The sequence below is a fragment of the Sminthopsis crassicaudata genome, chromosome 1 (genome assembly GCF_048593235.1).
Source record: "Sminthopsis crassicaudata isolate SCR6 chromosome 1, ASM4859323v1, whole genome shotgun sequence".
Lineage (NCBI taxonomy): Eukaryota > Metazoa > Chordata > Mammalia > Dasyuromorphia > Dasyuridae > Sminthopsis > Sminthopsis crassicaudata.
Genome location: NC_133617.1, coordinates 470998122 through 471014474, shown reverse-complemented (window position 1 = coordinate 471014474; position 16353 = coordinate 470998122). Strand labels below are relative to the sequence as shown.

At 34.3% G+C, this 16353-nt stretch overlaps 1 protein-coding gene across 4 annotated transcripts in view; it reads right to left on the bottom strand.

Moving 5' to 3' along the window:
• Positions 1 to 16353, bottom strand: part of LOC141550393 (phospholipid-transporting ATPase ABCA3-like) — a 187647-nt gene that overhangs the window by 135330 nt on the left and 35964 nt on the right. For all 4 annotated transcript variants that reach the window (XM_074280994.1, XM_074280997.1, XM_074280995.1 and 1 more), the window contains exons 7-8: positions 2074 to 2190; positions 1052 to 1169 (exon numbers count right to left, since the gene is read on the bottom strand). In XM_074280994.1, coding sequence (XP_074137095.1) covers positions 1052 to 1169; positions 2074 to 2190 — 235 coding nt within the window. The remainder of the gene's footprint in view (positions 1 to 1051; positions 1170 to 2073; positions 2191 to 16353) is intronic.

The window sequence follows — 16353 nt, the reverse complement described above, 5'->3', positions numbered from 1 at the left end:
TTGAAGAATTGCACATATTTAATCTATATTAGATTACTTGCCATCTAGGGAAGGAGGTTGGGGAGTGGATAGGGAAAAAATCTGGAACACAAGGTTTTGTAAGGATGAATGTTGAAAACTATCTTTACAAGTATTTTGAAAATAAAAAGCTATTATTAAAATAAAAAAATACTTATACAGTTATTACCCTACTTCAAACTTTCATCATCTTTCACTCAGACTTCATCTTTTAACTAATTTTTCTGGCTTATGTATCTCCCTATCCCAATTCAACTTTCCTCTAATTGCCAAAAATTTTTTTAAAGTATAGATCTGATTCTTATAACTCCTTTACTTAATGAATTCCATAGGATTCTTTTCCTCTTAGGACCAAATACAAGCTCCTCTTTTTGGCATTTAAAGTCCTTCTCAATTTGGTCCCCATATACTATACCCTACTCCCAATCACTTTGTATTTACTTTGGAAATAGCTTCCATAGTTTTATATACACACACACATACATACATACATACATACATACACACACACACCCACACACTCACATACATATACAATCTTCCTTTCATGTGGGCAAGGATTGCTTAATTTTTATATTTTAATTCCCAGAGCCTAGCAGATAGTAGGTATTTAAAATAAATGCATATTGGTTGGTGCGTTCAGATTTTATTTTTCCCTAGAGGAAAACTGTTTAAGATAAGGTTCCAAGAAATATATTCTGCCAAAGTAGTGACTACTTTGCAAGAATTTAATAACTTTGTGAAAAGATTATAAATGGTAAGTATTCTATAAGAAATTATATTGCAATAGAATAAAATGTCATTGACATACTAGGATCAACATATATCTATATCTATATAAAATGTTTATATCTATGTGTACAAAATGAAATGAGAATGGAAAAGAGTTTGAGATAGCTATGATCCCTAATCTTCTCCAACCTGGCTAGTCACTTCAAAGCAGTGAAGGCTAACAGGGAATAACCAAATAAATCCTTAGTATATCTGCAAGAAAAGACTGATTATTTGACAAGGAAGAACTTTCTACTCTCACCTTTATTGAAGAATGTGCTGATCATGAAGCTGAAGAACAAGGAAGAAGTGGCAAAACACACCAGAAAAACAAACATCAAGGATGGATCACTGTTGCGAAGTATTGGTTGGTTAAAAATCTACCAAAAATATTTTAAAATAGTATCAGTCACATAGGTATGTATAATGACATAAAAACAAGGGAAAGATAAGAAGGAAATAGAAAACATTTAAAATTTCTGCATGATTAATTCAATTAATACAAAACTATTCATGGCAGCTTAGTCTCAAGAATCAAAAGGACCCTGATTCAAGTTCTACTTCTTGCAAACAATGAATAGATGATCTTGGAAAAGTCACTTAATATACCCCTAGTGCCCCAGGAAACTCTCTAAGATTAAAAGGTGCAAAATAACTGTCTCTCTGCTTTCTAACACCAGTGAAATTGCAGGTTTAAGCCAAAACAAATAAGCAATAACTGGAGGCCAGTGGATTGTGAGGTAAATTGTACTATTCAAGTTTACTTACTACTTACTTATTTACTCAAGAAGCAGCAAAGGTGTCCTTTTAAATTTATTGTATTTCCTAGGTCACCAGTCTCAAACTTTGGTTAGACTTAAGATTTCTAAACGTCTCTGTTAACTAATTTCATTCAGAGAGTTAGAGCTGGAAGCACTCTCAAAGGCTACTTTATATAACTCTTTTATTTTACAGATAAAGAAACTGAGGGCCCAACTAATTTGTTCAAAAACATACAGTTAATAAGTAGCAGAGCTGAGATTTTAATCACCTTGTTTTCCTCTATCAACCCTTCCAATATCAAATGTCCTTTATATTTTAGAATTTCAGTGTGATACACATGTATTGTACCTAGACTATATTGTAACACATGTAAAATGTATGGGATTGCCTGTCATAGGGGGGAGGGACTAGAGGGAGGGGGGATAATTTGGAAAAATGAATACAAGGGATATTATAAAAAATATATATATATAATAATAAAAAAAAAGAATTTCAGTGTGATAAAGGAAACCAAATACTTGCCTTAATGAAGAAAAACATTGTCATCAAACAAGCGGTAATGAGAAAAGAACAGAAGAATGTGACGAAATAGGAACCCCAGAACAGCCAGTTGCTGAGTCCCATCATTTGAAGGTATTCCTAGGAGCAAGTTTGGAGGGAAGGTAGAAGGAAGCAACATAAATCAAATGGCACAGAAGCAATTATTTGCCTAGCTACTGGTTTGAAAGAATAAATGGTTAAGTAAATCTGTGAAGGACTTAGATGTAGGTCTTTTATTCCAATTTTTATAGGTATCATTCATAATGGCTAGGGAATCTATCTGTATTGTTGGTCAGTGGGAATCTCTAAATCAGACTACAGAAGTATAAGTAAGCATTTGTAGAATATTTAAATTGGTGAATCATAGAAAGAGACTCAAAAAGACTCAAAAGATAAGAATAGATTCTAGATATCAGTTAATCCAACAAGGAATTATTTTGCTAGATAACATCTAGAGACAGGGAACCAATTACTCATCAGACAACTTAAAAATTCTATTAGGAAAGTTTTCCTTAATATAAACCAAAATCTGCCTTTCTGCAACTACCATTCATAGAGATTCTTCAGAAGTTTGACAGCACAATATAAAAGCACAGTAGCTCCAGAGTCAGAAGAACTGGGCTCAAATTCTGACTTTAATATTTATGTTATCTTGGGTAAGTCATAACTTTTTGGGGGCTTCAGTTTTTTTTATCTATAAAATCAGGGGGTTAGATTAGATGGTTTCAAAACAGTATGTGTTTCAATTCAGGATACTATGATAACCTGTAAAGACAACAAGTACTTCTTGCTTCTAGAATAACTGATACATTATACAATATAGTATTGTATTATTGTGTTGTATGGACATTATAATTTCATGGTTTATGGTCACAGTAAAAAAAAGAGGAGGTCATTGTTTCTTCAGTTTCTACAAGTGGCATGTAGAAAGGAAAGGGATAAGTATCCAATGAAAGCAATGGAAGAAATTAAGTCATACACTGGTCCTGGAGGGAGAATTCAGAACACTCCTTGATTCCTACTCTTAGTTCAGAAACTTTTTCCCTTTTGAAGTGCTCTTGATCACCAACCCACATTATGTTAGCTGCAGTATAATTACCCCCAGGTCTTACTTTCTTCCTTTCTCACCAAGTTCAGGACCTGGCTCATCATCTTCCTCTCTTCCCCAAATCCTGTCCTTATACCAGAGGACTTTAATCTCCTCTTAGATCAGGAGTTAAACAAATCTCAAGGAATCCATAGATAGGTTTCAGGGAGTCAATGAATTTGAGTGAAAAAGATTATATTTTAATTTTAGTTAACTCTTTGTTTCCTTTGAAATTATATATTTTCTTTTATGCACTTAGAAATGCCATTTTGAGAAGTAGTTATATTGGCTTCAATAGATGGCCATATCTATTGCTATGTCCATGACATAAAAATAATTAAGAATGGAAATACTCCCTCAAATATTTTTGACTTCCAAATTCCTTAATCCCCTTAAATCTTTTGACCTACTGTTTCATTTCATCTCACCAACATATAGATTACAAACTAGACCTCATCATTATATAGAAACCCTCTATTCCTCTTAGAATATTATTAGAAACATGATGGGAGATCCATAGATGTTACACCCTACATATGTACTTGCAGTTTTCCTATATATTTGTAAGTTGTGCTGATATTTTTTCCTCTAAAAATACTTTTTATTATATGGGATGGCTTTCTTAGAGGAGGAGGGATGGATACTTAGAAAACTATAATAATGTAAGATGTCAATAAAAACATATTAAAAAAACTGATATTCCATTATTTATCATATCCTATCATTATATTTCATACTATGCTTTACTATTCCTCCATCTTTATTACCTTTATCTTCCAGTATTTTCTCAGGCCAATATTTCTGTTCTGATTTCACTTTCCATTTTCTCCAATGTCACCTCAATAGCTATTTCTATGCTATGCTTCCCTCTGCTCTTAAGTCTCCTATCTCTTTGTCTTATTTCTATTCTCTTGCCAAAGTCAGCTCTAGATCACTTCTACAATTTGCTGTCTCTGTTCTTACTTAGGAAATGCTGAACATATCTGGAACTTTGTTCTCACAATCATTATGACTGGTCTCCTGCAGTAAAGCATTTACTTTATGGCTTCATAAGAGATCTCTTATCACTCTCTAAAGAAGCTTATTTTTAAAAAAATCTATCTTCCCATCTAAATATCCAATACCCATCTTGCTTCAACCTCTCCATTGAGCACCTTTCCTCTTATTATACTGGAAAAAGCCAGAGACCGAGGATCAGCAGAACAAAAATTTAAAGAACCTAAGACTGAGCTATGATTGGGAAAAACCATAAGGTATTGTTTTTCCATTTCAGATCATCTGAGAAACACATAGAAAAGTGTAATATTCTCTCTAAAATATAATGTTCTCTGTTGAGGTTTTCTTGGGGTCTCTGAAGGCAGCCTTTGTTTCAGTTCAGTAATCATCACACGGGTACAGCTAGGTATTAAAGTCCAAATCCTTTATTGTCTCTTTCAAAGTCTTGTCTCCTTTCCTGGGGCCCAGTTAGCTTTCTTAGAGGTCTATCTCTCTCCTTGGTTCTGAAAGCTCCTGTCACCAGTCCTTGCCTCTGCCAGCTTCTGCCTCTAGCTCCCTCCTAATGTCTCTGAATCTCCCTAGCTGAGGCTTCTAGTTTATATGCTCCACACTGAGTATAAACCAATTATTATACCACTAGGAAACCATTATTTGTTGTAGGATTAAATCAATGCTAAACTAGATTTAACCATTGTCTCCTCAATTCCACTTAGTACCTTATTTCAAGTTCTGGCCCATAACATCTTCTTGTAGGATTAAATCAATCATACTGAACCATGCTAAATTAGATAACTATTGTCTCTCTCGATTCCACTGACTTAGAAACTTGTAAGAATCCTTTGTTTCAAGTTCAGAGTTCTGGCCCATAACATCTGCTGCTTTCTTTTGTTTTAGAACATAGGTAGTCATGACCTCCCTGACTTCTCAAGGAGGCGAGAACCCCAAAAAAGGAGGTGATCATTCCTTCCCTGACTGCTCAAAAAAAGGGGTGAAAACATAAAAGGAGGTGATCATGCCCTCCCTGACCTCTCAGGAAGGGAGATGAAAACACCAAAGGAAATGGGAAATCAAATCAGATTAGCGGGTTTCTGAAGGGTCTCACTTTGAAACAGGTATACATAAATCCATCAACATGGGAGGTATTATACATAATTACATAAGCACATGGCTAGTAGTGATGTAACAAATAACATGAATCAACATGAGGAATTATACATGTTCATAAATCCCAGAAATAGTCCAAAAGGAATCTATTGTCCATTACTTCATGTGCCAGGAATCCAATGATTCCTGCAAGTTGAAGTCCTGCAATAGTCTTATCAACAATTTTTCATCTCAGGAAATCCAATGATTTCTTCTGGTTTTAAAGTTCTTTAACAGTTTCATTATCAGCCATGCTCTTTCAGTGTCACGATTTTTTTTAGGTCTTCTCCTTTGTTTCTAGGTTTTTCTCTTTTTCTGTCTCTCTGAGCCAGGTGCTGTTGGCACCCATCTGATTCCTTCTCCATCTGTAGAAATACAAGCAAACCTTTTCTCCCAAGCAGTTAACCTATCTAGTCCCTTCTATTTACCACTTTCTAAATCTCTCCACATCACTTGGAGATTATATTAAAGCTAGCTGCACTGGACACTGCCCTTCTGTTGGGTTAAAAAGCCTATATTCTCCCCAATTGCAGTCCCTTTCTGCCATCTGATTGTTTCTCTGCTGATTGATCACTTCTAAAGACTCTCTGGGTGTAACCTCTGCTGCCATCATGCCCCACCTGTCTTTTGTTAGAGGTCTTGGAGCTGGGCCTCACCTCATTTCCCTGGGTCAATCTACATTCTGAGGACCAGTGGAAGCCCAGTTGCATTTTGGACATAGGGTTTAGGTATTCTCTCAACCTGTCTTTTCAATCTATCTCTATACCTATATTGGGCTTTCATATGTCCAATTTTTCCACTCTGATAGACGATTTTCTCTAGAAGTCCCTTGCCCCATCTTCCCATGTTCATCATAGTCTGGGTATAATAAGCACTTGTGCCCACTGTGGCACAGTGTCTTATGATCTCCTCTAAAGGAGCATCTATGTGTAGTTCCCATATAATTCTTCTGCAAACCTCATTAGCAAATTTTTCCTTAGCCAGTTGTCTTATCATAATTCTTGTAGCTACATTTTCTCCAATAGTTCTTGTGATAGTTGTGGCAGACGTCCCACAAAATCCGCACAGGGTTCATTAGGACCTTGCTCTATTTTTGTGAAGGCTTCCCCTCGATCTTTTCCCAAGAGGGAATCCCAAGCTTTTATAGCAGCAGTAGGAATTTGCTCATACACTGCTATGGGGTAATTAGTCTGTGCTGAATTGTCTTCATTCTGACCTTCACCTGCTAGTTGGTCAAACATAGGTGATTGGAATATTAACTCCAGTTTGCTTATTGCATTGGGCTTGAATCCTACATAATTCATGATACTCCAAAAGCCACAAGTTTTGTCCAGGTTCTAAACATGTTCTTGCTATAGATTTCCAATTACTAAGGGTTAAGATTTCATAAGTCAAATTCTCTAGTAACATCTTAACATAAGATGATGTAGCCCCATAAAGAGTGCAACCCTTTTTTCAAATCCTTAATTTTTTCCAGATCAAAATGAGTGTATTTTCTCCATTGTTGATCTGAAGAGTCAAGCTCTTCAATCACAGGGTATGCATTTATTAAATCAGATATATTCTGCCCTTTTTTGCCTTAAGCCTTTTGTAATCTTGTCATAGGCTGCTTCATAGGTGATGTTGATTGTATTTACTACCTCTCCCCCTTCTGCCTCCATCCATGAAGGGTTAATTGAGGGGGAGGGTCATAAAATGGGGAATACCCTAAATATCTTCTGCTGTGAAGCACCACACTCAGGATTGTACTTAACTCCATTTTTATCTGATTCTTCATCCTTTTCACCTAGTTTATCTGAGTCCTCCCCCTCTTCTTTTTCCTTATTCTACAACTTATATAATTTCCTAAAGCCAGTTGTATTAAATTATATGTATTAAGTGTGTCTTTATCATTGTAGTCAGGGCCATTATCATTGTAGTATTGACATAGTTGCTCTCCTACTAATTTCCACTTGTCTGGATTAAATTCTTTTTCCTTAGAGAACCAAGGAGATGTGCACTATACTGTTTCTAAAAGTTCAATAATCTGCTCCCAAGTTACAATTAAACCTTGATTTTTTTTATCAGTCTGACCAAGCTTTCGACACATTTTCCTTTTTGTGGAGAAATCTCCTTTCTAAACATTTGTCCCATTTTATCTGGAATACTACTTTAGCCCTTAACAAAGTTTCCTTGTCTATTTTTGTACTCACCCTAGTTTCTGGGTCACAGATGAAGTTTCTTGGTTCCACATTAGGATGCCAAAATGTAATGTTTTCTCTAAAATGTAATGTTCTCTGTTGAGGTTTTCTTGGGGTCTCTGAAGGCAGCCTTTGTTTCAGTTCAGTAATCACCACACGGGTACAGCTAGGTATTAAAGTCCAAATCCTTTATTGTCTCTTTCAAAGTCTTGTCTCCTTTCCTGGGGCCCAGTTAGCTTTCTTAGAGGTCTATCTCTCTCCTTGGTTCCGAGAGCTCCTGCCACCAGTCCTTTGCCTCTGCCAGCTTCTGCCTCTAGCTCTCTCCCAATATTTCTGAGTTTCCCTGGCTGAGGCTTCTAGCTAATAACCTCCACACTGAGTACAAACCAATCATATCACTAGGAAACCATCATTTGTTGTAGGATTAAATCAATGCTAAACTAGATTTAACCATTGTCTCCTCAATTCCACTTAGTACCTTATTTCAAGTTCTGGCCCATAACATCTCCTTGTAGGAGTAAATCAATCATACTGAGCCATGCTAACTTAACTATTGTCTCTATCAGTTCCACTGACTTAGTACCTTGTTAGAATCCTTTGCTTCAAGTTCATAGTTCTGGCCCATAACAGAAAAATAGTATGAGCACTAAGGAGAAGTTCTAACAAGAAAGGTATCACAAAATAACTTTTTAGCCCAGGCATTGAACAGGGTTCTGCAGTTATGTACTAAGGAAAGAAGCAGCTACAAATCTAGTAGATATGGGCCTGATGTTATTTAGCAAGTAGAATTAGAGGCCAACCAACAGTTCTGTTGCTCTGACAATAGAGATAGGTCATAGAGTCAGAATGGACTGAGGAGGGCAACCATGATAAAGAATGGTGGGAGTCCTGAAACTAAGTGCTGAGAAGAGGAGAAAAGAGATGAGCAGTAATAGATATGTGATTCTGACAGAACTGGGTCTAGAATCCAGCATTCTGGCTTTTACTGAGGCTTGTAGATAGGTAACCATAACAGGGAACTTAGACCTAGAGGGAACTAGCAGATTTTTCATGGAACCTTGTTCTAAAAGGTGAACAGAGGATGAGTGCCAGCAGCAGTCTACTGGAGTTTCAAATCAGGGTAAGACTCCAATTGATTTGTTTATACACAAACCAAGACTAAGAATTTGTAAGATCATAACAAGAGGGCAATCATCAGATTTTGCCCCAGAGCAGATCACTTTGTGTACACAGCAAATTTGCAAGTTCCAAGTTTGAATTACCCCTGACATTCTCAAAGGACATAGCACTCAAGAGAAAGAAGCAACATGATCAAGAAAATACAAACCAGGAACAGGGTCTAGAAATCCTTTCATAAGTTCACAGTCTAACCCTGATACAAATTGGCAATTTGGCTGGAAGAATGAATAAACAAAAAAAGTTTCCCATATATCTGAGATATAAGATGCAAACTTAGAAGAAGAGAATTATTCTGAAGTTAAAATGGAAAAACACAGTTCAGTCATGAGATCAACTAGAAAAAAATGAAGCAAGAGTTTTAAAATATTATCAGTATGGAAGTGGATATCTTTAACATAAAGAAGATCCAACTCACTTCCAGCTGATCAATGATGGACAGAAACAACTATACCCAGAGAAGGATCCTTGGAATTGAATGTAAAATATTAGCACTACTGTCTATAAGTAACCCAGGTTACTTATACCTTCGGAATCCAATTCTTGACGTGCAACAAGAAAATTGGATTTACACACATATATCTAGGTTATACTGTAACATATGTAATATGTATGGGATTGCCTGTCATCTAGGGGAGAGAGTAGAGGGAGGGAGGGGAAAATTTGGAAAAGGGATAATGTTATAAAAAAATTACTCATGCATATATACGGTCAAAAAAATTCTAATTATAAAATTAATAAAAAAATAAAATAAAATATTATCAGTATACAGGGATTTGACTTTCTTTACATCTTTGATTTCTTTCTCTTGTTTTACTATTTTTGCTAGCATTTTCAAAATTAACAAAAGAAGGTAAACATCATGGCTTCAAAACTTGCGTTTATTAGCAAAGTCGTTAGTGGAGTGTTTTCCAAACTTTTTGGTCTAAAGGATCCTTTTACACCCTAAAAATTATTGAAGATCCTAAAGAGACTTTGTTTATGTATATCTATTAATATTTACTAGATTAATTTTTTTTAAATCCTAGTATTACTAGCTGTATGACCCTGGACAAGTCATTTCACATTCTTTGCCTCAGTTTCCTTATCTATAAAATGAGTTGGAGAAGAAAATGGCCAACCAAGAAAACCTCAAATGGGATCATATACTTTTTATGAGCAAAGTGAAATTAGTCAATGTTTAAAAACATATGTGTGTGTTCTATATATTACAAACAAACCGCAGTAAATTAAGAAATAGGAAAATTCCACTGAAAATAACTGTAGGGGGCAGCTAGGTAGTGCAATGGATAGAGAACCAAACCTGAAGTTAGGAGGACCTGAGTTCAAATCTGACCTCGGATACTCAACACCTCCTACCTGTGTGACCCTGGGCAAGCCACTTAAACCCAAATGCCTCAGAGGGAGGGAGGAAGGGAAAAAGGGAGGAAGGGAAGAAAGGAGGGAGGGAGGAAGGAAGGGAGGGAGAGAGGGAGGAAGGGAGGGAGGGGAAAGAGAGGGGAGGGGAAGGGAGGGGAAAATAACTGTTGACAATTTTAAATACTTCAGAGCCTAGCTTCCAAGACAAACCCAAGAACTATATGAACATAATTATAAAACACTTCACACACATAAAGTCAGATATGAACAAGTAGAAAAATATTAACTGCTCATAGGTAGGCCAAGCCAATATGATAAAAATGATAATATTACCTAAATAAATTTACTTAAATAAGTAGTACTACTAAATAATGTCATACCAATCATACTGATAAGAAATTACTTTCTAGAGCTAGAAAAAAATAATAATGAAATTCATCTGGGAGAATAAAAATCAAGAATATCAAGGGAATCAATGAAAAATGTAAAGGAAGGTGGTCTAGCTAACTATTCTGGATCTAAAACTTTATTATAAAGTGCTAACTATCAAAACAATATGGGACTGGCTAAGAAAAAGCATAGGTATACATTACATTATAGTAAATGAACACTGTAATCTAGTATATTATAAACCCCAAAATCCAAACTTGTAAAACAAAAACTCATTATTTGATTAAAAACTGGGAAAACTAGCAAACAGTATAGCAGAAATTAGTTGTAGACCAATATCTTACACTGAATACCCAGATCAGATCAAAATGGGTAGATGATTTAGACCTAAAGTCTGATACCATAAGGAAATTAAAAGAGCATTGAATAGTTTTGTCAGTTCTATGGAGAAGGGAAGAATTTAGGACTAAGGAAAATATAGAGAGTAATACAAAATGTAAAATAAACAATTTTTATTACATTACATTAAAAAGTTTTTGCACAAACAGAACCAAAGAAATTAAAAGGAAAGCAGGAAAGGAGGGGGGGAGATTTGTAACAAACATCTCAAATAAAGGTCTCATTATTCAAATACATAGAGAACTGAGTCTGATTTATAAAAATACAAGTCATTCCCCAATTGCTAAGGGGTCAAGGGATATGAATAGGTAGTTTTCACACAAAGAAATAAAAGCTATTCATACAATACAATACAATGTAATACAAAATACAATATTGATAAAAAATGCTACAAATCACTTTTTATTAGAGAAGTACAAATTTAAACAACCCTGAGATATCATTTCACATCTATTAGGTTGACTAATATGGAAAAAAAAAAGGAAAATATTGGACATTGGAGGGAATGTGAGAAAACTGAGACACTAATGCATTGTTGATGGAGTTTGTAAACTAACCCAACCATTCTAGGGAACAATAAGGAACTATGACCAAAAGGTTAGAAAACCAGGCATATCTTTTACCAGGCATATCCTTTGATCCCAAGTCTATATCACAAAGAATTAAAAAAAAAAAGGGAAAATAATTTCTTTTGCATGAAAATATTTATACCAGTCCTTTTTTTCCCCTGACGCAATTGGGGATGAATGACTTGCTTAGAGGGTCACACAGCTAGGAAATATTAAATGTCTTGGGCCAGATTTGAACTCAGGTTCTCCTGACTCTAGTACTCTATCCACTGTATCATCTAGCTGCCCCTATCAGTCCTTTTTTGAGAACTATAAATTAGAAATTGAGATGTCCATCTTCATCGATTGGAAAATGGCTAAACAATCTGTGGTATATGGTTATGATAGAATATTATTGTACTATAAGAAAGAACGGGATGATTTCTGGAAAATCTCAAAAGACTTATTAAGTGAACTTAGGTAGTGAAATGAACAGAACCAGAACCACTGTACACAGTAACAGCAATATTATACCATGAAAAACTGTGAATAACTTAGTTATTCTTAGCCACATAATGATCCAAGACAATTCTAAAGGACTCATGAAACATATTATCCATCTCTAGAGAAAAAACTGATACTGTCTGAATACAGATGGAAGCATACTGGTTTTTGACTGTACATGTATAGCCTATCAGATTGCTTACCATCTTAGGAAGGGGAGAGAGAATTTGTAAGTCAAAACTTAAAAAAAAAGTTTAAAAGTTGTTTTAACATAAAATTGGGGAAAAGTATATGTGTGTGTGTGTACTGCTAAGATCTCTTAGAACTGGAGGATGAGGTAGAAAGAGAAAGAATCCATAAGTCACCTCCTAAAAGAAACATCAAAATGAAAACTCCCATGAATTTTATAACCAAAATCCATAGCTTCAAGATCAAAGACAAAATTCTTTAAGTGGTCAGATAGAAAAAATTTCAAGTAACTAGGGGCTATTGTCAGAGTCATACATGATTTAGCAACCACTATTATAAAGCAGCAGAAAACCTGGAATAAAGAATTTGTTCAGTAAAACTGAAAAAAAAAGGGGGAAGCATTTAATGAAATAGAAAACTTTGAAGCATTTCTAATGAAAAGATCAGAGCTGAATAGGAAATATGACTTTCAAATACAAGACTCAAGAAAAGCATAAAAAGATAAACATGAAAAAGAAATAAGGGATTCAATAAGATTAAATTCTTTACATTCATACATGGGAAGATGATACTTGTAACTTCTAAGAACTTTTATCATTTTTAGGACACTTAGAAGGTATAGATATAGTCACAGGATACATATATGAGTTGACTATATATTGGGATAGTCTCAAAAAATAAAATTAAGGAGAAAAAGGTATGGAAGATTGGGAGAAGGCTGAGCATGCCATTGACGGTCAATCTAAATCCATAGAGGAGTTTAGTAGATTAACCAGAGATAAATATAGTAAGGAGAAAAACACCATTAAAGGGAAAACACAATGGGGAGGGAGAGAAAGTCTGCTACCTCACAGCAGACTTAGTCCTACAAAGGACTTAATAAAGATATTCATCAAAGGCACATCTTTTTAATAGGGGAAATACAGGGACTTTCTCAGGGGAGGAGGGGAAGTACCAGGAAAGAATCTGATAGCTCAGAGGGAGGGATAAAGGAGAAGTCAGATGGAATAACTGGCAGATCAGGTGCCAGACCTGTCTAAAAAATATGCTAGTCAATATCTCAAAAGTTATTTAAAGATGCCCAGAAATTTGAGAGAGAAAATGGAAGTTGATAACTGGTTGTGTCCGATGGGCTTCTTCCTGACAAGGGAGGAAAATAAGCTTAACATCCACATCAATTATACATGTGTAATCATATTAAGGATATTACCACATTAGTCACGTTGTGAAAGAAGAATTGTATCCAAAGAGGAAAAATGTGAGGAAGGAAAAAAAAGTGAAAAAAGTATGCTTTGATCTGCATTCAGACTCCATAGTTCTTTCTCTAGATGTAGATAGCATTTTCCATAGTGAATCTCTTGGAACTGTCTTAGTTTAATGCATTGCTGAGAAGAGCTAAGTTTATTAAAGTTAATCATCATATAATGTTGCTGTTATTGTGTACAATAGTCTCCTGGTTCTTTATTCAGCAATAGTCATTCTTACTCAAATTATATGATCAGTTCACTAATTTCTAATATCATATAAGATTTCCTAATGATCCTGGTAAGGAACTAATTTCTTTCTATAATAACACAAAGTGAAAAATAGAAATAGGCTCAGAAGAGGTTAGGAAAATGCATATTTGATCAACTACTACTAAGAGCATGTTTAAGATTGGGGAAGAGGCAAAATTGCTATCCTTTTAAGGCTGATAGCAGAGAGGATAAGGAAACCCTCTTTAATATTAAAACCCCTTTTCAATCATTCTTATTGCTTCTTCTTTCAAAAATTCATTTGATTTTTTTATCCATAAGTTTCCTGGTGTTAGGGGCAAGAGGCAGATTCCAAAGAGGAAGACTACACGTTGGTGAAAATATCAAAGCAAAAATGGAAAGGTATATATTTAGTAAAACAGTTTAACTGAAAGAGTTTAAGTTAATTCTTGGAAGGGAAACTGGAAGGATAGAATCCAGTTTTAGAGGCAGTCAGCCAGCCCACATTTATTGTATCACAACTATACCTCAGGACATGTGCTAAATAGAGAATATATAAAGAAATGCAAAATATAATCCCTGCTCTCAAGAAGCTTGTAGTCTAAATATGAATTCAACTATGTACCAATTGGAACTGATCAGTTGGGAAATTCCTTCTCTTTTCCTTCATCCTTCCTTTCCTCCATCTGTCCTCCTCTCCTTATTTAATCCCTCCTTCCTTCCTTTTGTGTACCTAACGTATTTCACTGATCTATCATTCTATTTCTTAGCCAGTGCAACTAGTTTTGATGATTGCTGCTTTATGTTATAGTTTTAGATCTGATACATCCAGAGTATCATCCTTTGCTTTTTTTCCTCCATTATTACCCTTGATATATTCTTGACCTTTTGTTCTTCCAAATGAATTTTATTATTTTTCTAGCTTTATATAACAATTTTGTGGCAATCTAATTGCTAAAGTACTGAATCAAAAGCAAAACATCTTAAAGAGACATCAGAAACAAAGAGAAGGAGAAGCACAAGAAAACAGAATGTATGGAAATGCATTAAAAATTATAATTGTGAATGGGATTAACTTGGCCATAAAACAGAAGAGGATAGTAGAATAAAGAAGCCAGAATCTAATCATATATAATTTATATAAAATATGCTTACACTTAAAAGATACATAATGAGTTATAAAACAAGGGGCTGGAGCAAACTATATTATGCTTCAATTAAAATAAAATAAAAATAGAAGGGATAGTAATCATTATCTCAGAGACCTAATTAAAAGAGATAAAAATAGAAACATTTTTTTCTGAAAGGTACCATAATGATTCATATCAATACTAAGTGTACACACACACACACATACATACACATATACACATCAGATGGATTTACAAGCTTATTGTACCAAATATTTAAAGAATAATGAATTCGAATAATAGAAAATGAACCTCTATGACAAAAACCTGAGATTCAAAACAGAAAGAAAAGCAATAACCCAAATGAGTACTTCCTTGATATAAACATAGTATCTATCTAAAGCTGAAAGTCAAAATTGATCTGCAATGGTGATTAACCTTTCCAGTAAAATCAGGATGAAATCAAAGTTGGCTATTATCACCATTACTATTCAATATAGTATTTAAAATGCTAGGTATAGTGTTAAGAAATTGAAGAACTAAGCCTAGGTTAGAAGGAAATAAAATTATTACATTTTGTAAAAGAAAAATTGGGAAACTGGGAAGGAAGGTGGCCAAACAGTAGCAGATCTCAAACCAAATTACAAAGCTGGAATCATCAACAAAATTTAACACTGAGTAAGAAAAAGAGGGAGAGAACAGATTAGGTACAAAAGATGCAGAAGCAAATACGCAAAATTACCCAAAGATTTCAATTAGTATGTTAAGAAATCAGTATTCAAAATAAACTATTGGAAAAATCGGAAAATAATCTGGTAGAAACTAGATATAGATTTATATTTCCCACCATATGCTAAAATAATCCCCAAATGGGTATATGACTTAAGATATAAAGGGTAATATAAAAAAATTAGAATATGGAAGAAATTACCTGACAGATGCATAAATAAAGAGTTCATGACCAAACAAGGGAGCAAAAAGATCAGAGAAAGTAAAATAGATAATTTTTATAAGATTTTTTCATAAACACCACAAAACAGCTAAAATTAGGAGGAAAAACTTTTAAGGGGAAGGGAGAATTTCTTGCTTCTAATAATTATCTCATTTCTTTATATAGGTAACTAAGTCAAATTTATAAGAATTTATGATTCATTCTTTAGCTTGTAAATGATCAAAGAATATGAACAGTTTTCTAAGGAAGAAATCTGAAGTATTAATAACTATGATTTTTTTAAAAAGCTCTAAATAATAATTAGTGAAATGCAAATTAAAGCAACTCTGAAATTCCATCTCATATTTATCAGATTTGGAAAGCTGACAAAAATGTAAAATGACAGATGCTAGAAGGGTTGCAGGAAAACAAGCACTGTTTGATGGCACTGTAAGAGTTCCAATTATTGTACAAAGTGATTGGAACCAAAGTCCAAAAAAAAAATTAATAAATTGGTATATCCTTTGACCTAGATTGTACCAGGTTTATATTCCAAAGAGGTAAAAAAAGAAAAAAAAAAAAAAAGGAACAGGACCTATATGCATAAAAACATTTATAGCTGCTCTTTTTGTGGTGACAAAGAACTGGAAATTGAAAGGGTACCCATCAATTGGTAGGTAGCTAAACAAATTATAATATATAAATATGAAGAAATATTTGTGTGCTATAAGAAATGAAGGGAATGATTTCAGAAA